At 40.8% G+C, this 21605-nt stretch overlaps 1 protein-coding gene across 1 annotated transcript; it reads right to left on the minus strand.

Annotated features, from left to right (window-relative positions):
- LOC139726483 (glutamate receptor 3-like) lies at positions 1-20891 on the minus strand. The gene is made up of 10 exons (XM_071637437.1): positions 20560-20891; positions 8453-8626; positions 7641-7895; positions 7221-7396; positions 6123-6176; positions 4980-5303; positions 4366-4473; positions 2416-2547; positions 1725-1973; positions 1-1200 (listed from the first exon to the last, which is right to left on the minus strand). Exons 1-10 carry the CDS (start codon positions 20675-20677, stop codon positions 1-3), a joined length of 2790 nt encoding a protein of 929 aa, XP_071493538.1. The 5' UTR covers positions 20678-20891.
- Positions 20892-21605: the final 714 nt, after the last annotated feature.

Below are 21605 nucleotides of genomic sequence, written 5' to 3' on the forward strand. Positions count from 1 at the left end.
CTATATCCACATCTTTTCTTTCCCATCTCCTCCCGATGTTCCGCCAGAAATAGGTTGTCCTCCACCGACAGGACCGCTGGAGCCGCCTCCTGTGCGACCAGCCTTCTTCCCGCCTCCTCTGTTCCCACTCCCACCGGAACTTTTCCCTCCACAGACGGCAAAGACGATGATCTCGATGATGAAGACTAAGAAGCAAATGAGGAACCCAAGAAGCAGCATGAAATAGACGCCCTGCAGGTCATTAACGGTGAACGAGAACACCCCCTGTCGCTCCCACGTGGTCAAGTTGGCGCAGCGGCGTCGAGGTACATCCATCTCCCACCACTCGCGCTGCAGGTCTTCCAGAACTCCGGAGTCACGCAGCGTCTCGATGGCGTACGATAGCTGATCGCGAAGCGGCGAGTTCGTCTGAACGGCCAGGGCATAGGTCGTACGCACCAGGTAGCCGCCGCTTACGATCAGGTTGCAAGGAGGCTTGCTGGCGTGGTAGTCGAGTTCGCCAGCCTCTCCCAAAAAGGCGTACATGCCATTGCTGTCGCGGACACGCTCAACACCCTCAGTGACGTTACTTACGAACACAGAAGGATTGGAAGAATACATGCGCTGCCAGATGCGGTTGTACTCGGGAATGCTCGACTTGTAGAGATACCAATAGATAGAGCCATCGTCGACGGTACCGAAGTCGGTATCATGTTGATTAAGGAGATCATTTGGTGTCCGGACGTACACCAGACGCTTGTTGGTGTTGATGAAGTAGGTGAGGTTGAAGAGGTAGAGAAACACCATGACCAGGGCGAAAACCCACCAGAAGGCTGTCAAGGTGCGCCCGGCGTTGGAGCGGGGTGAGTTGTCGTAGCTCTGCATGAACATGGTGGTTGCGCAGAACCAGAACGAATTCTTGAGGTTGAAGTTCTTGCCGTTCTCCTCGAAGGTCTCACCACGCTCCGCGGCGGCCTGCCATTCGTAGGGGTCAAAGTAGTTGAAGAGGAAAAGGAGAAGCGCGACGAGGCAGAAAACGATGAAATTGATGAACCAGACCTCGATACCGTAAGGGTACATGAGACGGAACACGTAGTGGTTGACAGTGTATGGATTCTTGAGTAGGAGCTTCACACCTCCGCTCATGAAAGAATAGGTGAAATCGACATCCTCTTCACGCTCGTCGGTCACGGTCAATGGGCCTGCGGCGATGTCGGCTTTCTGCAGTTGGGAAGATGAAAGAGGCATTTCTGTCACATCTATGATCTGGCAAAGAATTTCGTTACGTTTAGAGGAAATTTCGGGTTTTAGGCATTGCCATCTTGAAACACCAAAATATTTTGCTGCTATCTACATCTTTAGCATATAATTTTTTTTTGTTTTACAACAAGGAGTATAATTCTCCCAACCTTTAAAACCTGCTCAGTTTCGTCAATGTTGATAATCAGAGCTAGAATAACGCAGGATTTCATGGATAACCAATATGCCACACCAAATTCTACTCTGAATTACATAATATGGAGAAGATCACTTTTTCTACGACAATTACTTGGCACTAGAAACTTTTTAATTTGATCGAGATGCCACGGCTTGGGGCAATAAAACACACGTCATTCCCTTTCTTTCTGTTCAGTCGAGGTGGTCTGTGCACACCAAGTACCGTTCCTGTTCCTTCAAAAACTATGACTGTGTTCACACCCTCTTTATGAGTAAGAAAAAAAAGGGGGAAATGGAACCAATCTTACCCTGCGAACCACCTCGCCGATCATTCCGTCCCACTCTTGGCTGAAGACGTCTTTGTTACCGTATTTGCCGTCGGGCACGAGCTCTACTTCGTAATCGAAGTCAATACCGCGCATGTTGGACTTGATCCTACTAAGGAGGTCCATGATGTAACCCTCGTAGCGGTCGTTGCCCGTGTAAGTGCTCTGGCGGTAGTTGAGGCGGGCGAGCTCGGCGGCGCGTTTCTCTCGCAAAAAGAGGAACGGTTCGGCCTAAAATCATCAAAGGCAGGCAAAGACATTACGATACTTTCGTGCGTTCTCGTGTGTTTGAAACAGCAAGTGAGATTCATATGGAAAAAACAAAGGATAGAGGAAAGCCCGTCCACACTAATTTTACCTATCTCGATATGCCTTTCTCCTGCAAAGAAATTATCGCGTAACATCTAAAACACACAGAACCATTGTATTCCAAAGAATCCGAAATCCGGACAGCATCGTACATGTCAACAAACGACTATAAAGCTGGGTTAGAGAGGCACATGTAAGGCGAAATAATGCCATCCTATTAATTTCTGAAGATCATTTTCTAATCGACCCTTTGAATAATTTCAAACCAAATTGTCCCTTGTAGAACTTGTAGAACTCAATTATTGGGGCTGGATATCAACGTTTTACTTATACGATTTTCGGTATGTTAGGGGTTAATACTGACCTCAATCGAGACAACTTTGATTTTGCGGTCATTGCCGTAGTTAAAGGTTGTGACGTTGAGACGACCCTCATTCTCCCACTTTCTATCCCATCTGTCCTCCCAGTAGTCAACGTTCTGTGTCCAGTCGCCCCTCTGTAGCCACGGAGGAAGAGAAAAGAAATATCAGTGATGTGAGAACGTCACATTACAATGAATGCGAGCTGCAAGTGCATCTCGAGGTAAGTGGTGGGCAGTCAATGTTCTCCGAATATTGACCGATAATTGGTGGGCAGTGAATATTTTCAGAAAATTGACTGGTTAGTGGTGGGCAGTCAATATTTTCAGAATATTGACCGGCCTTATGGGGATGCCACTGGACAATATTGAGCCATTATTTCATCTAATGCTTGACAGACAATGGATGCAATATGGTCGGTACAAATGGCGGAGGAGATTATGTTGTCTCCGACAAATGAAGCATCAAAATCAGATACAGTTTTCTTCATCCTGGGTAGCCCCTTCATTGTTTCCCCTGCTCCGTTAGAAAGAGACCCTGTCTTTATCAATACCATTGCTTTACCAGTATACCCATTTATACACCTGGGTCGAGACAGACATTGTAGATAAAAATCATCTTGTCCAAAGATATACTAGAAGTAAGTAGGCACTGGATCCAAACTCGGGATCTCCGACTTTAAGTCAAGAGTCTTATATACTATGCCACAGTGCTTCCACATGTTGATTACATATTCACCCGTTATTATATCTCACATGACGTCATAACCTACGGATATGTTGGACAAGCCCAATTGAATACACATCGCACATAATGCGGCTTGCCCCGTTTGGAGACTGATCAGAATAACAGCTTCAGGCTATCGATCTTTACATCGACAAAAAATAACATTATGGGTATTGAAATCGCGTACATTGTTTATGACTTCGGACGGCTTCCGCATGTACAAGATTTTGAAGTAACAAGCTATTCTTTCATTCATGCTACTATGTGTTCAGCTAACTAAAATCCTGAAAAGAAGGCTGTCATCTATCTATCAAAGTACCTTGCAAATACAGTTTTGGTAATGGTAATGGTTTCTATATATAAATAAAAAATCATTTGCAGCCATGGAGGTGGCTTAATTGCAGAATTTTGTACACTTTCATTGTATAATAACATACATAATCATACAATCATTTTTCCATTGAAATGTAAAACTACACAATCATTATAAAAAAAGATGACACCTGATGAGCAAAATTTCAAAATTAATCAAATACACTTGTACATACACATTGGGAGAGCTGATATAGAAATAGCAGCTCTTCCAATAGAAAATAGAAATTTTAATAAACAATACCGTACGTCAAAAAAAAATTACAACGGGACCCTCCACAATGATATCTTTAAAAATAGTGAATCAATCCAAATACAAATACAGGGTATGAAACTATAACTCATTGCCCACATCTTACAGAAAACCCCGTTCGATTTGCTTCAGTGGTCAAAGAGAAATGTGGAATTTTGTAGAGGATGTCAAGAATCTCTTCCCTCCAAGTTCTCTCTATTGTATTCACACACAAGAGCATCGAAGTGCTAAACTTGGAAGAATCAGACTCATGACATGCTTTACAACTTTTCACATTTCTCTGTGACCGCTTAACCAAATTGAATGGGGTTTTCTGCAAAATAGAGTTAAGATGTTATATTTTAAGACCCTGAAGTAGAAGTTGGACAGTTAAATTATCTTGCTTGGGTGTTATCAATGCAAAAATTTGGTTGTAATTTTTTGGGGGACATACTGTATGAAGAAAACCCCTACCAAAATAAGGAAATCATACCTACATCTACGGGATCAAATGGATTGTCTCGGGAAAGTGTCAATAGTTTACTCTATGAATCTTCTCTTTTTATTACTTAAATACAATCGTCTTGTACGACTCTAAACAAATGCGTTGACGAAGGACACGTACGATTTGGTCGATGGTCTCGCCCTGGCCGCTCCTAATGGTAATCGTGTAGTTGACTCGGTTGCCATACTCGTCGAAAGCCACGTTTCCGGTGATACCTTCAAAACTAATCTGTGACAAAACCAAAGTGAAAATTGCAGGAACTGGAATCAGAAAATCATGACACCAAAGTTTCCCATTTCATGCATACTTTTACAACTTGCATACATTTACAACTTGCATACAGGATTTTTAAACTATAATTCATCAGGTTACATGCGATGCAGCGAACAGTTCGGTACGAACTAAGCATTCTATAAATTACTTGCATTATTTGTTAGCAATCTCCAAACTCTACATACAAACACACGACATAATACTAATTCCTTCAGACAGCACACTGAGCAATATCAGTAGAAGGAGACTCATTTACAAAGATATTCAAGAAATATAATAAAAGTGCAGTATTTGGTAAACAGGTATAGAAATATAAATGATATCGAAGAGCTGAAATTACTAACATTTAAAACAAATATATTTGCTTTAAAAAGTAAGAAAGAGACATCAAGGAAGAGGGAACATAATAGTTATAAATCAAAGAGGTAAAAATGGACTTAAGTCACATAGGTTCTTGATACCTCTCTCAGATACATGGAGAGTTCGTTTTCTGCTACCGTCGAGGCGGATGTCGGGCAGGCGGGCATCGGGGTGTCGCCGGGAAGGACGGAGCTTCCGGTGGCCCCCCTACGAATTCGCTCCTGCCGATACAGCATGAGCCCGTGACCAACTGCAATGACGGCATCGAAGGCATTCCGTTCTCTGAAATGCCATTCACCGGTTGGCACGTTCCTTGCGGTCGGTAACGCGTACTGGTGCTCCCGAGTGTAGTTCATGTTGAAGCGGGTGATGTAGGCGTTGCTATCTTCCAAAATTTCCATAAATGCCCGGTCCATCGCCATATCCTATATGAATACACAGACCCTTTACTGATTAAACTGTGGTCGTTGTATGAAAAGGTTAAGCATGTATTATCATAACCTTTAACCTTCCCTAAGATTCCTCGATCGTCTGTTCCTTTCAGGAAATGTAGACGTTTGAAATATTTCTGAGTTTGATAATTAATAGTGATAGCAATAGTAATGATACCGATGTGCCTTACGTACTCGGGTGAATCGTTGTTTTGGGGCTGTCGATATAGCAACAATAGTATGCAATTACCTTTTTGATTCAAGTTGAACAAACCACGAACACCTCACAAAACAAACCGATTAGAATCCAGATATATCTATGATTTTTATATCATAGGCATTATCAGTGATAAGATGCATCCAGCGAGATGTAATTTATACCGCCAAATCACTCCCAATACAGGGCCTACTAAGTTTGAATAATACAGTCAAGCAGTACTGTTTACACATTTGACTTCCTCAATATGAATTGAACGTCAGGCATCTTTACAAGGAACTGTTCTCTACTTCTTTTAAGTTTGTTAAATAAATGCTTTTCATTCTCACACGTTACTACACAGACTTCACAGAATCCGTCATATTCCTTGATAAACTCCATGTTATTCAGTCTGCTGTTTACTACGTATATAGAATCCGCGGTGGCGCGTGGTTTATGAGAGTGCCCCGGACTCTCAAGGAACCCCAAGTTCGAGTCCAGCTCACAGCGGTAACGCCTTAACCGACACATGCTGAGGTAATAGTAATTACAAGGCTCTAACCAAAAAATAGTGCAAGAAATTCCCAGGGCAATCACAGGTGAACAGCACTACTTACCAAGTTACCAATCATCCACGTGTATTCAGGACCAATGATACCAAGCAGAAGGGCCTACATGGATATAAAGGAAAAAAAAACACATTCAAGTGGTCATAGGAAATGTGCTGGAATGAAGACTGGTGGGCGCGGCAAAACAGACAATCATAGTAATACAAGTAATAGCAATATAAATCCTTAGTCAAATGTGCGAATATGGGGGGGGGGGGGGGGGGAGAGACATATAACAGGTCACAAGCTGGTATCTCATGAAATCCATGCTCGAAACTCTTCAATAGCGAGCTTTAGATCTGCGCCGCGAACGCTAAGACGACGCTAAACAGCCAGAAAAACAAAAATGGTGTTCTGCACATGCGCGAGACAGCTGTTTCCATTGTTCAATCCGGGAGGAAGCGTCGTCTTAGCGTTCGCGTCGTAGATCTACAGCTTGCTAGTCTAGCAACCTATCAGAGGACACGACAGATTTCCTTGAAACCAAAGATTTTTGGTTGGTGTTGCTATCATCACCGTTGGCCAATGTTATGCTCTAGACCTGTTCGGTTGCAAAACACTGTTACTTTTGTCGGTTATAACTTCGGGACTCCTAAACCAGGAAGAAAAGAAGACTTTACATGAAATGAGTCAGATGCGCATTTCTATGCCAGTGCATAAATCAATTATTGGGCATACTGACGCCTCCAGTAATGACTGAAATAGATATTCATATGAAAAAGAAAAAAAATATCCACAAATCGAACAGGTATATACAATGCTGTATTGGAAATGTGAAAGGAGCAGAGCGGTTTGCACTCGAGCTTAAAACTGTACATGTAATCGCTCCCTTTGGCAGATCCTTGAAACGGGTTAACACATTCTCTTTCAAATTGCTGCTTGAGATCTGGTACGTGCAACAATTTGCGAAATTTTGTTTGTATTTACACACGAAGTGATAATGGAATGATAGTGAGGCTTTGTGTCTGGTGATTGTCGTTTGTTTTGAACACTTGGATGTTTCGACTAAAATGAATCATGATAGAACGATCTGGGATCCGCAATCCGTACACGAATTCATGTGCATCAGACCAAACTAGCGCCACTCTCGCAATTACGACTTCTTACCTGATCGATGGTTGAGCGGAGCATAAGCTCTGACGAGCAGTAGATAAAGATGTTCTTGGAGCCACGTTCTTCGATGAGGGGCACGATGTTCGCGAACTCCTCGTCGATGACGATGGTGGAAATGTTCCACTTGCTCATGGTAGCGTGTTCCATGACGCCCTCCATGTTTGCGAATGCTAGGCGAGATGGAGTTTGTGAAAGATGAATAGAGAAGATAGGTTTAGAATAGTGAACAGACTATCGTAGAGCTTACTTGTGGAAAACATAAATTCACCGGGAAAAACAACTTACAGACGAATTCAGGATCAACATAAATCTGGAAATTTGTTCGAGACACTGACAGTCCATTTTATTAAAAAATCTTCAAAGGAAGCCTAATCGTATAACAGGACAAGCATCAGACGGCAAAGTACGTCTTACCTCCACCGTCATCGTAGAGTAGGGTGAAGTTCATCCAGTGAAAGTAGGTGAGGATGTCGATGTAGAAATGGGTCATGTCTTCTGGCGAAGGGTGCATCTTAAAGGCTATCGAACCCGACCCATAGTTGCCCTGGTCGATGGAGAAGACGGGATTGGTGGCATGGCTGAGAACACCAGCGATGTCGTCGCTCTCCGAGCATCGATCACGGGGCATGATGAGCGCTGAAACCTGAGATGTGGCCACGTGATCACAACCTACAGATGAGGAGAAAGAAAAATCCAGGCATAACAGATGGAAAATACATGTCAAGTATTGCATGTAACTATGATGTTTCAATTTTTTGCACATCTGTTGCCACGGTTCTTGCATCATGTAATTGCTGGATTCAGGCATGCATTTCGTGAAGAGCCATCGTTATGACAAACGTCAGGGGAAAGACATGTGTTGGAGCAGTCTCCATGACAACAACATCAAACTTCCCTATACTATAGTATCACAAGCTTCTGGAGCTCTCTTCTTTATTTCTGGATGGGTCACCCGCATCAGGGGATCATCATTAGCGTCGTCGTCCTCGTCTTCGTCGTCATCATCATCATCATATTCATCATCATAAGATAGGGAGAATTCCCGTTATCATTATTATTATTATTATTATTATTATTATTATTATTATTATTATTATTATTATCATTATTATTATTATTATTATTATACTTAGTTGTGACAACTACGCGACATCATTCATAAATGTTTCCGAAACTGCTCTGACCATCAACACAGCAAATTAACTTTCTAATTTAATGTAATATACCTTCTTGTAGTGCGACGTAGACGGAGTTGCTGGGTCTCTCGTTGCCGGCTTCGACGAAGACCAGAGTGTGTACCTCCGAGAGGAAAGTGGTGTTTCGGTTGACGTACCTCACGCCATCTTGGATGATAGTCCTATATGCATCATCACGGGCTGTCTCGGGGCCAAACATCGCACCTGGAAAACAATGAAAAAATCACATCACAATAATAACCCGAACTTGTGATATTGTGAAGAATGTATATTTATAGGTCTACATTGTACAAAAGTAGAATAAAAAAAAAGAAATAAAAAGAAAGACAGCAACACCGTCAGTGAGAAAGTTACAACTCTAATGAAAACAGTTGCAACCATTTTGTCTTACACCAAAGTTGTTTGTAATTACACGGCAAACTGTTGATCTTAATCAGGGATAAATCCGTCAATCATAACGGGTCTGAATGAAACAAAAACAGAATATTTGAACGTACACTTAGGAAAGCCCTTTGTCACTCTTTTGATTTATATATATCCCCTTTTCATTGGTCCTCTTGCTAATGAAAACAAATCCTTAGTAAAAAAAAAATGATAAAGATATTCATGCTTTCCTCTTATTTTTTTAAACTTCTGTTTATTTATCCATAGTCACGAACAGAAAAGAGCTACACTTCGAACGCCATATTACATGTGTGTCAAAGCGTGTTCGGCAAGATTACATCAATACCGTACATATCGCTGTAATAAATGATCAAACTAGTAATGGCGCGTCCGCGTTATTTTGAACGTGTGCAATCAACTTACAATCAAGGGATTTGTAAAATGCAGTGTAACGCGGTACAAGGCACGAACTCAATTCTGTCGGGCAAATAATTACACTGTACATGCGATGTAATCGATGGCACTGAAACCACGTAGGTATCAGCCACCTGTCTATATTGGGCGTTGTCAGTACAGCTTTTTAAATGGGCATGCCAACATCACATCACGATATACGATTTTTACGGTACACATCTCAGGACAGGGACTATAGCACGCCTAACTGCACCTACAACTGTCAGGGCAATTAATATTTACATGCTCATCAATCTCATCATCATGACCAATGGCAAAGAGGTCAAGTGTCAAATGGCTAATAAAAAAAAAGAGGCATAACTCCCACTCAGAATAGTAGAAAAGCGTACTACATCGTCACACCGGACACCGTGCATATCTACTCGAGGATAACTCCTGCTTGAACGTTTTATGATATCTATGATTCAGTGGATATATTAAAAGGATTCTTATTTCTGATAACTCAGAAGTTTGCCAAAAGGCTAACCAGATATAGCAAACACTAGTGCATTAAAACGGGATTCCAAGTATCGAAATGTAATTCGAAGGAATACTATGTGAAGTGAAAAGCTCGTTCTTCGGATCATGGGAAAAACTAATATCCACAAATTTGAATACGAAACAGCTCTTCATCATTAATCAACAACAGGCATGTCAAAGTCATTCATTTTGAAGTATGAATACGAAGTAACGTGTTGCTATACGATACCAACAGGTCAAAAAAAAAAAATGCATTGTATGCCATATGGTAAGAAGCTTGCATGATTTCAGTCGTATGCAGACACCCGGCTCGAGCCTATGATCATTCACCAACATATACGTGTACAAATGTGTACATGCCAATACATCCAGACTGTTCGATTTTCACACTAATGTAATAGACCTGTACCTCAAAACGTCCACGTTGGTGTTACATGTACATGTACACGTACATGTACAATTTATGTTTGAAGTATCTCTGGCAATGTGCATTTTGTACACTAAAATTAATCCATTATGTCAGAAAAATACCAAGTTTTCCAGCAGCCCCTTTACATTGAATTCATTCAGAATGACATTGATCTACTCATTTGGGATCTACAGGATATCTATACAGAACTACCAGCCAGTGCTATCAGCTCATCACTTCAACTGGAGTTGAGTAAAATATGGAGATGAACTTTTCTCAGAGCCATTCTGTTATTCAAAAACTAATTTTTCACATATGAAGGATTGAAATTTGGGACGCTAATATCAGCTAATGATAGCTGCATCAAAGTGAGGCATTAATGCTGATACAAAAAGAAAGAAGGTATACATTTACAGAGCGAAAGATATGACAGTTACTGGCTCTAAAATGTCAAGAACGTGCAGGAGAATTTTTTTTTGTTTCCATTGGTTAGGATTCTGACACGTCTTTGACATCTGATAGCCGCCATTTTTTTTTTCTGATAGGAATGACACTTATCTTCGTCACTGCGCGTCAGGACATTTTCTCACCGGGACTCTCCGCCCGTATGTGGCCGTCAAAACTGGGTAACAGATGAGGGCACGGCCGGTACATTGTTTTGATTTGCCCGAGATAAAAATACAATCACAAGCTCTTGGTTATGAACCATGAACTTCTATCGGAGGATGGCTACGTGACGGGATTCTCTGCCAAGAAATATAATGTATAGTGCATGTGACAGGTTTATCGCTTGCAAAGGAATGCTATTCGCACACCTTGGTGTATCTGATATCAGTGCTTCTGAGCCATTGCCGCGCAGAAAATGAAATCGAACGATAGCTTACCAAAAGGCAACAAACAAACATAACATAACCACTGTCAATAGTGTCTTTACAATCATTGTTAAATGAAAACATCAGACAGTCCCATGCATCCGGTGCACTTTTTCTCCAACCTCTGTTTAATAATAATTGAAATCCACTTTTATATTTCAGTCATGAAGTGAAAGTAGCCCGTTCGATGAGGTCATTGGGGAAACTGTTCTACCTGTAGGGGTAACGCTCTTCATGCCACCTACAGCTAAGGGTAAATCCCTCTGACGATTCTCGTGATATCCGAGATCGACGAAGGTCAAAAAAGATGTCGAAAGACGGAACTACCGGTCGTTAGCTCCACCTTACACCTCAAGGAGTAAATTGACTGCATACTTTCTGAGCCAATGCACTCCATTTCCAAATAGCAGAATCATCAACAAGAACGTGTAGCTGATGGGCGAGTTAGGGGGAAACACCTTTCTCTTAAAATCGAGGAAGTATGTGTGTGATAGATAGCACCTTGGTACCTGTTCTATTTTCACAATTCCTTGCTGAAAGATTTTTGTCATCATCCCTCCTCCCCCTCACCTCCCCTCCTATCCCCCCGCCATTTTGCCATTTATTTGGATCGATGTACAGTACGGCTTTAGAGAATCGTGCCAATGGTTTGACTGATGAATGGGCCGAAATAACAGCTTTATGTTTAAGTCGACGACGTTGCTATGGTAACGGGGCGTCAACCACAAGTTAGTAGTTCGAATAATTTTTTTAAATCTGTACTGTATATCTGTCAACATTGCCAGCTGTCATGAAAAGAGGGTAGAATACATGTATGCCCTACCTACTACGAGCAGATTTCATTTCATGAAATTTATGGGAATTATTTCAAATGTTTGTGCTGAATCATTGAGATTCTGATAAGTATATAGCACATAAGAACTGATCACCAGTCGTTCTTAAGTCGTAAGACATTTCTGTGATACCACACAACTTGCCATATCAACAAACTGGACTTTCGACGTGATATCGGTAACTGAAATAAATGTTATCATTACAATAGCTGATTTCAAGTATAATATAGGCCTATAGATACAAAGGTGAACTGGATGATACCGTATGGTTCTTCGACACAAATAATCATTGCACGTTTGCATACATATAATGCAATTTCATGCGTATCACACTCGTGAAAGCATCACGAAGAACGACGGTGAATGTCAACTTATTATTTCGACTACAGCTGCAAGCACGTCATCTTTGAACATTACAAAGCGATAATGAATCAACTACAACTTTTATGGATAGTTGTACGAGTGAAAATGGAGCATTTGACGTACGAAAGATAGACATAAAGATTATATAAAACCCATTAAACGAAGATCAAGGTAACAAAGACTTCGCAGCAGATAGACATCACTTTTGGATTTTTGTTTTTGTTGAGAGAATGACAACGATATAATAAGCAAAATAAAACTAAACGTGTCTTCTTTGTTTTTGTGCTTGCATACGATGTCTGCAATGTCACATATTACAATCACTTTTCTACTGTGATCCCACTAGCGACAGTAAAGTCCAGAAAGAAGATTCCAATTATATCGGTATGTTAAGACAAAATATTCAATGGCAATGCCATATTATCCGATGGAATCTTTACAATGACTTATGCCTATAATAATGTTTTAAAGTTGATTATCTCGAAATATCGTAGGTTGTTCTACACAACTTATAATGTCCTTCACGGCGTATACCACAGTGTTTTGACAAAAAAGAGACGCCACTGGACACACTTTTATCCAAGTTTTATCCGATTATAGGCAAACATTCCGCGATGCTTGTTGTTCCGTCAACACGACTTTTCTGCATTCAAGTTTTCAACGCCCATCAAGAAACAGGTCTACCGATACAAAAGAAGGCCTAATGCAGAGGGGTTGATCATCTTTTCTGATCCCATCCCCGTAAAGGACTATTCTTTGGCCCAACAAACATTTTCCTCTTAAATCGAGACAATCTACATTTTCTCCTCGCTCTCTTTCCTCATTCCTGCCCGGTTCTCGGACCCATTTTGAAATTCGGACAAAGGATGTTATTTCTGGCATCTTGAATATGTCACCTTTGACACAGAACTGTGGCAGACGATCGCAATATGCTTCCTCATGTTTGACTCCTTATATTCTAAGCTTGAAGAAATAGTAATCTAAAACTTCTCGAGAAAGTTATGTGGACGCAGGAACAGGAAAAATAGACTCGAAACTCAATGATTACTAAGATACTGTACAGTCTGTATAACTATGTCAAATAGAATAACCTTCTTTACATCCTGTAGAGCTAAGTTTGGGTTTAGGGTAAATTACAACTGACATTCATATGAAAATTAAAGTCATTAGAACAGGAGTGCCATCCTACAGTATAAAGACTATACAGCCACCTTATCCACGTGTAAAGCACTTTTACTACATAAACCTTACAGTTACATAGGGCCTACATACAAACGACTTGCCCTAGCATCCAGAAATGTGCACAACGCACAGATTGTACGTGAATAGAAACCCAACCCAGCGGTTACATCGTGTTTATTGAATGTGCACCGTAACACCACCATTGCTAGCTATTATTGCTTGCAAAATAATGACTTGAATTCAACACACGTATTCATAGGAGGTCACATCATAATAGTGAATCCATGAAGATTACCGAACAATACATCACAGTCGGCATTGGGGCAGACTTCGTGGGAAACACGTCCTAAATTCGTGATCTCTCTTTGTATATGCGCATTTCAATGCGAAACCAGGGAGACATACACAATGCATTCCCCCCTATTCTGATATCTAAGGCAAAATCCTATTTAATACTTTTACACAAAGATGTTTTCCTTAGCTGTGTCTCTTTTTTTCTCTGACTTTAAAACGAAAAACTAGTTCAAAATTGTTTGGGGAAAATAATTTAGTCGATTCTTCTCTTTGATGATGATAGTGACGCTCTATATCATAGCATAATCACCTTCATCCTGCTGTATTCGTTTAATAGTTGCTATTTATATAACCTTATCGTCTGAAGACCCAAACTACAATGTATTACATGCATACGTATGTTCCCAGAAATTGTGATAATGCGAGTGATAGCAAATTAATTAATCACAACATTGCGTAGGCTTATAGGCAAACGAGCTCTGTCAAATTTAAAGGGAAATGTGGTTAGCCGAGGACATATTACTTAAGAGAGCCAATAGAACTGAAGGGTCTACATTGTACATGTATGTAATGGAGTTGGTTGCCTTTCCAGGACTATAGCATGTATCAACATAGGGCTTACACGGTCCTACCAAGGAAGTACAGAGATAAACTAGTATACCAAGGAGGAACGAAAGGCAAGCTCCCTTAGTATCGATCCTCCTTGGTCCTACATAAGAATTGCATTTCCTCACAAACAAATGTTATACGCTTAACTATTCCTACTCATTATTCAATTAATGACTACAATCGAATGTCATAAGAAAAAAAATGCTAGAGGATTCCTGGTAGTAATCGAAGTATCAATACAATATTGTACAACACAAATTAATGGTATAAACCGCTGCATCATTTTCCACAGTAGCAACGAATAAGTAAACGATGACTCATCCTTCAAGTTGGTAAAATTCCGTACTTTCGTTTACCAATCTATTTCGAGCAGCACAACTCATCTGAATCAGAGAAAGTCACCACAGAATAATCCGTCCGTACTAATAATGAATCATTGTTTTTGCGACACTTTGGGTATATCATTACGGGCTTTATGTTATCAATCTCCTTTTCTCATCATTCATTGCAATTGACAAACAAGACAAAAGCACGAAGTACCAATATTTTCCCACAGTCCTTAGTGATAGTTTCCAAAGTATAACAAGCATGATCAAATAAGGTACATCGCCATGTATTTTTGGCCTTATCATTACTAGATAAAGCATATCTTTTGACGTTAGATGGGCTTGTTTACTACAAAAGAAGATCAGTATACTGGTATAACGAAAGAGTAACGATGGTCTTCCCTAACTCGTTTTGCAACCATGGAGCAACAGTAGCTCCATAATGGTGCTCAGGCGCACACAATAATACGGTTGGCTATTGCTGTACCACGTACACTCAGTTCACAGGCTTTGCTGTGCCCATTGCTGTCGTCGTAGGGGATCCATTTTCGACGGATGCATTGTAGCCCGTGGGCTTTGTTCGGTTGCAAGATGATCGTAGAGCTAATTTGGGACTTTGTTCGAATCTCGGTCTTGTCGTACCAGGAGCTTATTGTGGCAGTCTCTATTCATGTTCAGATAGGCGTAACATCCACATAGACCCAGTTTTTCCGACTGGGTCAAACACCACAGTATGCTTCTCGCCTTTTTTCTTTTTTTTAAGGGGGGGGGGGGGGGGTCGGAGATAGGAGGAAATGGTTGGAGGGGTACGAATTTAGGGTGGGGTGAATCTCAAAAGACTAACAGGAGGGGGCGATGTTTCAGTTTGGGTCGAATCGACAAGATTCAGGTCTTGCCAAAGAGAGCGATGTACCAACAGGAAAAAACAAACAAACAAAAACATCACTGATGATCAAACTCGCTGTCATCTTATCGAGTCGATGTATTCACTTTTTTGGTTTTCATTCTAACCAACGAGGTAACTTTCCCTACGAAAAGATATAGGGCCTATACATATCTTTAGCGCAATACCAAAAGTAAACCACTCAGATTGGAAGAAGAAAATGAGTACCTATACTTGTATTATTATTATACAATGTATTATTATATTAAATAACACTAAGCTCTTTTCTCGATCAGGATAATAAGCGTGTAATTCAATTTGTGGGTTTTGAGTACACCTCATCGCAGAGCTCAACAAAAATAGAACGCCTCATGGATGCTCACATGTCAGATCATTTCGAGAGTATCTTTTTCCTTTTTCTGTGGTTGATGGAAAGGAAATGGCGAAGAGAATGACATTTCACCTGGGCAATGTTATCAAAATAAAAATGAGGGTTGAACCACAAGAGTTCCTGGTTGATGTCAGCTCAATCCCTGAAGAAGTCTTCGGGTCTTACTCTCGACTCCTAAATCCCCTTATTCCCTAATTTCCCCAGGATGAAAGAAAGAATCCAAGAAAGAGAGAACATCGAAGCTCACGATGTCTGGCTGGTGCACTCCAAATACTATGACATCTCAACCAAAATTCTATACACATCTTTCTACGTCTCAGCTTATTCTCTTTTAATAGAATGCATGTTGCCGATAAACATCCGGAAATAAGATTATAATACCAAAACTGCAGTTTACATACAAAATAATGTAGGCCTATATAAGTGACCACGCTTATATCGTGTTAAGGCAGGTTCCAGTTAATAACGAAATATGACTGAATTTTAAGAAAATAAAACAAACTTGCATACATTCAAAACCATCTTTCTGTTTTTCTATCACGATGCATACGTGATATTAATGGAGTCAAATTTTATTAAAGTTCTCAGAGGTTTTCGAATCTCTTACTCACACTAGCTAGTATAATCAGACCCACATATCAACGTGCAAACGGAGATATAGTGATAGGGCTACATGTACATGTAGGCCCTATTCAATCCTTGCCACCATTGACTCTTGCGAAAAAAAAACCCCAAAAAACAAAAACGGTTTGATCGATATGCAAATTAGTGTCTAGCACCGGCCGAATGTGCGCAGTGAAATATGAATGATAGCATATGGCATGAAGCATGCCGCTAGGATATGAGTTGTCTGGCTTGGTATCGACTATACATTGTTGTACATTTAACCCAATGCCTTTACCAGTTGTACTCGTTTGGGTACTGAGTAGGGTAGTAAACAATAAAATATCCATAGACAATCGCATTTACGGCTTCAAATCCTATAGGAGACTGTGATGAGACTTGGCTTTGATTGATGACTACCAGTGATGCCTTTTAGAAGTCTTCAGGGACGAGTTGACTACAAAACATTGCCAGTAGTGTGAGGGTCAAACTAGCTGTGACCTCACGGGAAACTCTCGGGGCACGTTGCGGTTGACACCGGTCACCATAAGGATGGCCCCTAGCTGCCATAACCGGTTCGCATCAACCGTTCCAGCATTCCCTTTGGCATGATGCGAACTATTCGCCCCAATGGGGTACACGTTAGTGTATCTTCATGAGTTTTCTTCCATCAAATTACAATGGGAAAGATGGTTGAATACACCCATGGCTTCTGACCCCCCTCCCAAAATAAAGTAACATCCCAAAACAAATCTTTATCTATGTAGGCCCAAGATATTTGGGCATCCTCTAGCTCCTCCCGTAAGTATGATAACACATTATGTACTAACAAAGACAACTATATTTATTATGATAGTGGCAACCTGCTGGCATCATTCTTTTACTCTGAAAATTTTGACTGGCGATAATTCATTATCGTTAGTCCTACATTGTCGAAATAAAAATGTATGAAGCCAATATTATGATTAAACGAATGATGGCCATAATAGATGTTAAAAAAAACCCACATGACATCTCTTTGAATCATGTGAAGACACTAATTCCTGTTTGGTGAACAGATGCTCTGGTGACACAACATAATCGATAATGAGCTGACAGTTTTTCGAAGTGCAGGGCATTGTGAACATATTAAATATCGTGTGAAAATTCGACGAGCGTATTAAAATACCTACTTATACATCACATGTACACTGTATGCTCGCAGCCGCTCCCTTGAAGGTGAAGAGCACTGCTTTATAAATCTCCCACTATCTTTCTGTCTTTCCTAGTAGTGCCCCCCCCCCTTTTAAATTTGACGTTCTTTGTTTCGGTTCTCTTACATGTATACGATAACAAAACAATTACTATCAAATTTAATCATAATTCGACATTGCCGATAAATTTCAGTTTCATATTTCCTGAATACCACCAAAAATGAATGAGTTTTACGAGTAAATGTTAAAAAGGGCTAGAAAATAATGAGAGTATACAACATGCTGCGGTTTAGGATGTGAGGATCACACGCCTCACACAGGGCGTAATGGTCCACTGCTTTCTTGACACAATCGTGTAAAATTGGTTCTAGCTGCGTCCTCTTTCTACCTGGTGTTGGTAACACCTTGGAACTCGTTGGACTTCAAAAAGGAGGTCCTTACCCTAAGGGCGCTGGACTAATCCCGACAAATTGGCTCTTTCTCCAGGTCTCTACAGCAAAAGGTCCACATTGTTCATCAACACAGCAGGTAGGCCCCCTATCTACTGTACCTGGGATGTTACATGGGACTCTCAGGAGCCATAACTTAATCCTTAAATCCCTAAATCACGTGTAGCATCAACAATGGAGATTTTGAAGCATTGTGTAACAGTACGGTCAACTTGAAGACGCGAACTTATTTAGAAAAGGTTTCCAGTGGCGTAACTACTAGTATCTTCCCATACATGGCAATGTGACAATAGGGGGATTCCAAATGTAAAAGAAGCGGAACACGTGTTGGTGGGGTAGATTATTTCCCCATCCTTCTGAAAACACAAACCCTGAATAATATGATATATAGCCTACTTCTCACTAATATATCGTCGGGTGCCCGTGCATTGGCCGCTAACGCAATAATATAGGCCTATGTCGACATTAATGACACTTCACATGACAATCTTCAACGCCATGATTTGGAATTTGCAATGTTTTCTAGTCATCACAGTACGTGTAAATATCAACACTGCTAATAGATGTTTCCCCTCATACATACAACATAGTGGCCAGCTCTGACACATACCAACAATATAGGGCCTATAGACCTACACATTATCCCCACACATTTGATCGTTTGTTTGTTTGTTTACATGTTTTGTTTTGTTTTCCATAAACATCATCTGTTCCTCTGATGTCCTTGTTTGACAAAGGAATTAATAAAATCATACATTCTTACATGTAAACCACAAAGGACTGGTATCAATGCAACTATAAAGAATTTAGTTCAACCAATGTATCGCAATGCCAAAAGGACAACTATCTAAACAAAACTCACACACACATACACACACATAGACGCATCGATATCGTAATTTTTCAAGATGATAAAAACCCTCCGTGTCAGCGAAAGTGTAAAGACCGTCTCCATGCCAACAGGTTACTAGGGCAAAGGTGAGTTTGCACTCGGTCATAATTTCCCCCTTCCGTCTCTAAGGACTCCCCCCCCCCTCCTTGTCCTCTCCCTCCGTTTTCTCCGCATCTTTTCCTTCATACAAAACAACCTGTCGTTACAGGCAGCAGTAGAAGCACTGAGCCACGACCGGACACACGCGGTCACATCAAAGAAGATTTTCCGTGTTCAAGAGATGAACAAATCGAAAAATTGGAATGAACGAGATGGAATTTCGACGTCATTATAGCTACCTGCGTCTGTTTACAAACATCAATATTAAATGAAGCGACAAATGATTCCATTGATGTTATACACAGAGAGGTGGGAAATCGCGGGTTCTTATACGTATTAGACTTGATTTTTTTTTTTTGTCGTTGAGAATGTCCATTGAATGTTTAATACAGAACTAGGGGATTGGATGTCAAATCTGGAGGATCTGTCTTCAGGTGTCATCTGGTGATTAAGTATTGTCGATACACTTTGTATCAAATACCATCAGAATCAGAATCACTACGAAACGTATCGAATCTGCAGGTGGCGCCCAACCCCCCCCCCCCCCCCCCCAAAAAAAAAAGGAGGGGGAGGCGAGAGTTTAGATGCAAACAGATAAATAGATGAAATTTGAAGAAATGAGGAAGTGGTAGTATTTCAGGACATTTGTAGGAGGCTTTCAACCTTTCCTTTGCGCCATCTTACATTATGGTCGTGACGGAAATGTAAAAATCTTGGTTTGATTGAATCCTTAATGATAATCGCAACCATGCAAGTCTATTCGAATGGTATCATCAATAGGTACAAAGGAAGGAATTTCGATGGAAACAAAGGTTAATGCATTCTTACAGGTTTTAAACGCATACCAGAGACCTGCAAGGCAATGCACAATGACTTCACATCAACACATCTGATCACCTCTGATTACGCCATTTTGAATTTTAAAGTAGCCGTTTTGGAAATTGTACTGCTTCTGTGCCGAGCGCGGTCGAATCAAACAAGAGCATGTACATCTTATTTGCATATTGAAAAACCAGAAAACGACACCACAGAACGCCCCTCTCATTAACATCACAAAGGATTATGACGTCATCCTCTCGTGCTGTTGCTGTTCCGATTGGGCATAATATGTAATGAGCTGCGAATACACGCCATGTTATGAATGCGTGCTCTGGGAAGCTGAAATTTCGAACGTAAATTTGGAATCCCTCCAACTATATCTGACATTAAATGGTGCAGGAAATCTTCATATTACGATCTAAATACATGTACAACTGGACAAAACAAAACAATCGCACAGTGCAGTTAACCATCTTCGTTGACATGGCGTCAGGTAACTACGTTACCCATCATAAATTAGCAACGGGAAATGATGTCAAATGAATTCTTGACTTTCAAACCAACTTTACATTCATAAATGAAATAAACATGAAGCACTCTTACTTATTCCTACATCTGCCGACTCCGTCACCAAGATGCAAACGGCAACGAAAATTAGAAACTGATAAGTCCTTCCACATCCGGATTCCTCTTTCCTCTTGCTTCTCCGCGATCTCGCCATCTTCTTTCGAACACTAATTCACCTCCTTACTCCAAACGAAGTGTCATCCAAAGCAAAACACACTCCTCGTGTTGGAGAAACTGTAGATCACAGATCTTTGATGATATTTTCTAGACACCTCTGCAAATCAAATTTGGATCCACTCATTTAGGTACCTTCACTAAACAACGTCAATTTGGGCACAGTCGTCTGCACGCAGGTCCGATTCCACGGCGAGAAAGCGAGATGTAAAAATCGCCGATAGCAGAAAAGCGAGAAAAAAATCCAACCAAAGCCGCCCGCCAAGCTGGAATGCAGGGACGGACCACTTTCCACTCAAGGGGGTTTCAAGACGTTCCGAGCGAGCTGAACGAAAAGTTTCGCACACGAGGAGCGATTAATGAGCTCGTGACGAAACAAAAACTACTCAACTATAAACAAAAGACGTCGCGCGACATGCATATTCATTACAATGTAAATTCGTTCGCTCCGTAGGCGGGGCTATTATCAAGAGGCGTGTCCCGCGTCAGCATGTCGGTGACTTGTGGTGAAATACAGTCATCACTTTCAAATTTCAAACTGTTCTCCCATCTTTGTGATATTTGAAGACGACTTGCGAAGTGATTGGTCGTGGGTATAAAACTAACGAAAGAGAAAACCCTGTAAATCTTCTGGCTTCCTCTCCGTGAATCTCGGAAAGAGTTACCCTTCAAACACATACCTGCTGGTAGAAGTTTGCTTTCACGAAAGGCCTTACTTGACTTCGCATGTTTCGTCGCATTACACACTGTGCACGTTTTCTCATTATTTTGTTCAGTGATATATTTCCGTGAACGGCAATTCCTGTTTGAGTAGTATGCACAAAAATCTGATACCTCTTAGTAAAATCACGGTGATACCACAATAGGGAAGATATTATAATAATGATGATTACTACAGCATAATGACG

Source organism: Diadema antillarum, unplaced genomic scaffold (assembly GCF_040938485.1).
Source record: "Diadema antillarum isolate AM-2024a unplaced genomic scaffold, OU_Dant_1.0 seq00000085_RagTag, whole genome shotgun sequence".
NCBI classification, from domain to species: domain Eukaryota; kingdom Metazoa; phylum Echinodermata; class Echinoidea; order Diadematoida; family Diadematidae; genus Diadema; species Diadema antillarum.

Coding starts and splice junctions, on each gene's coding strand:
- LOC139726483 (XM_071637437.1), bottom strand. CDS start 20,677: ATGGCGAGATCGCGGAGAAGCAAGAGGAAAGAGGAATCCGGATGTGGA. Junction 8,627..20,559: donor GTCGGCAGATGTAGGAATAA/GTAAGAGTGCTT, acceptor ATTGTTTTCCAG/GTGCGATGTTTGGCCCCGAG. Junction 2,548..4,365: donor GCGAGACCATCGACCAAATC/GTACGTGTCCTT, acceptor CCGTGGCTACAG/AGGGGCGACTGGACACAGAA.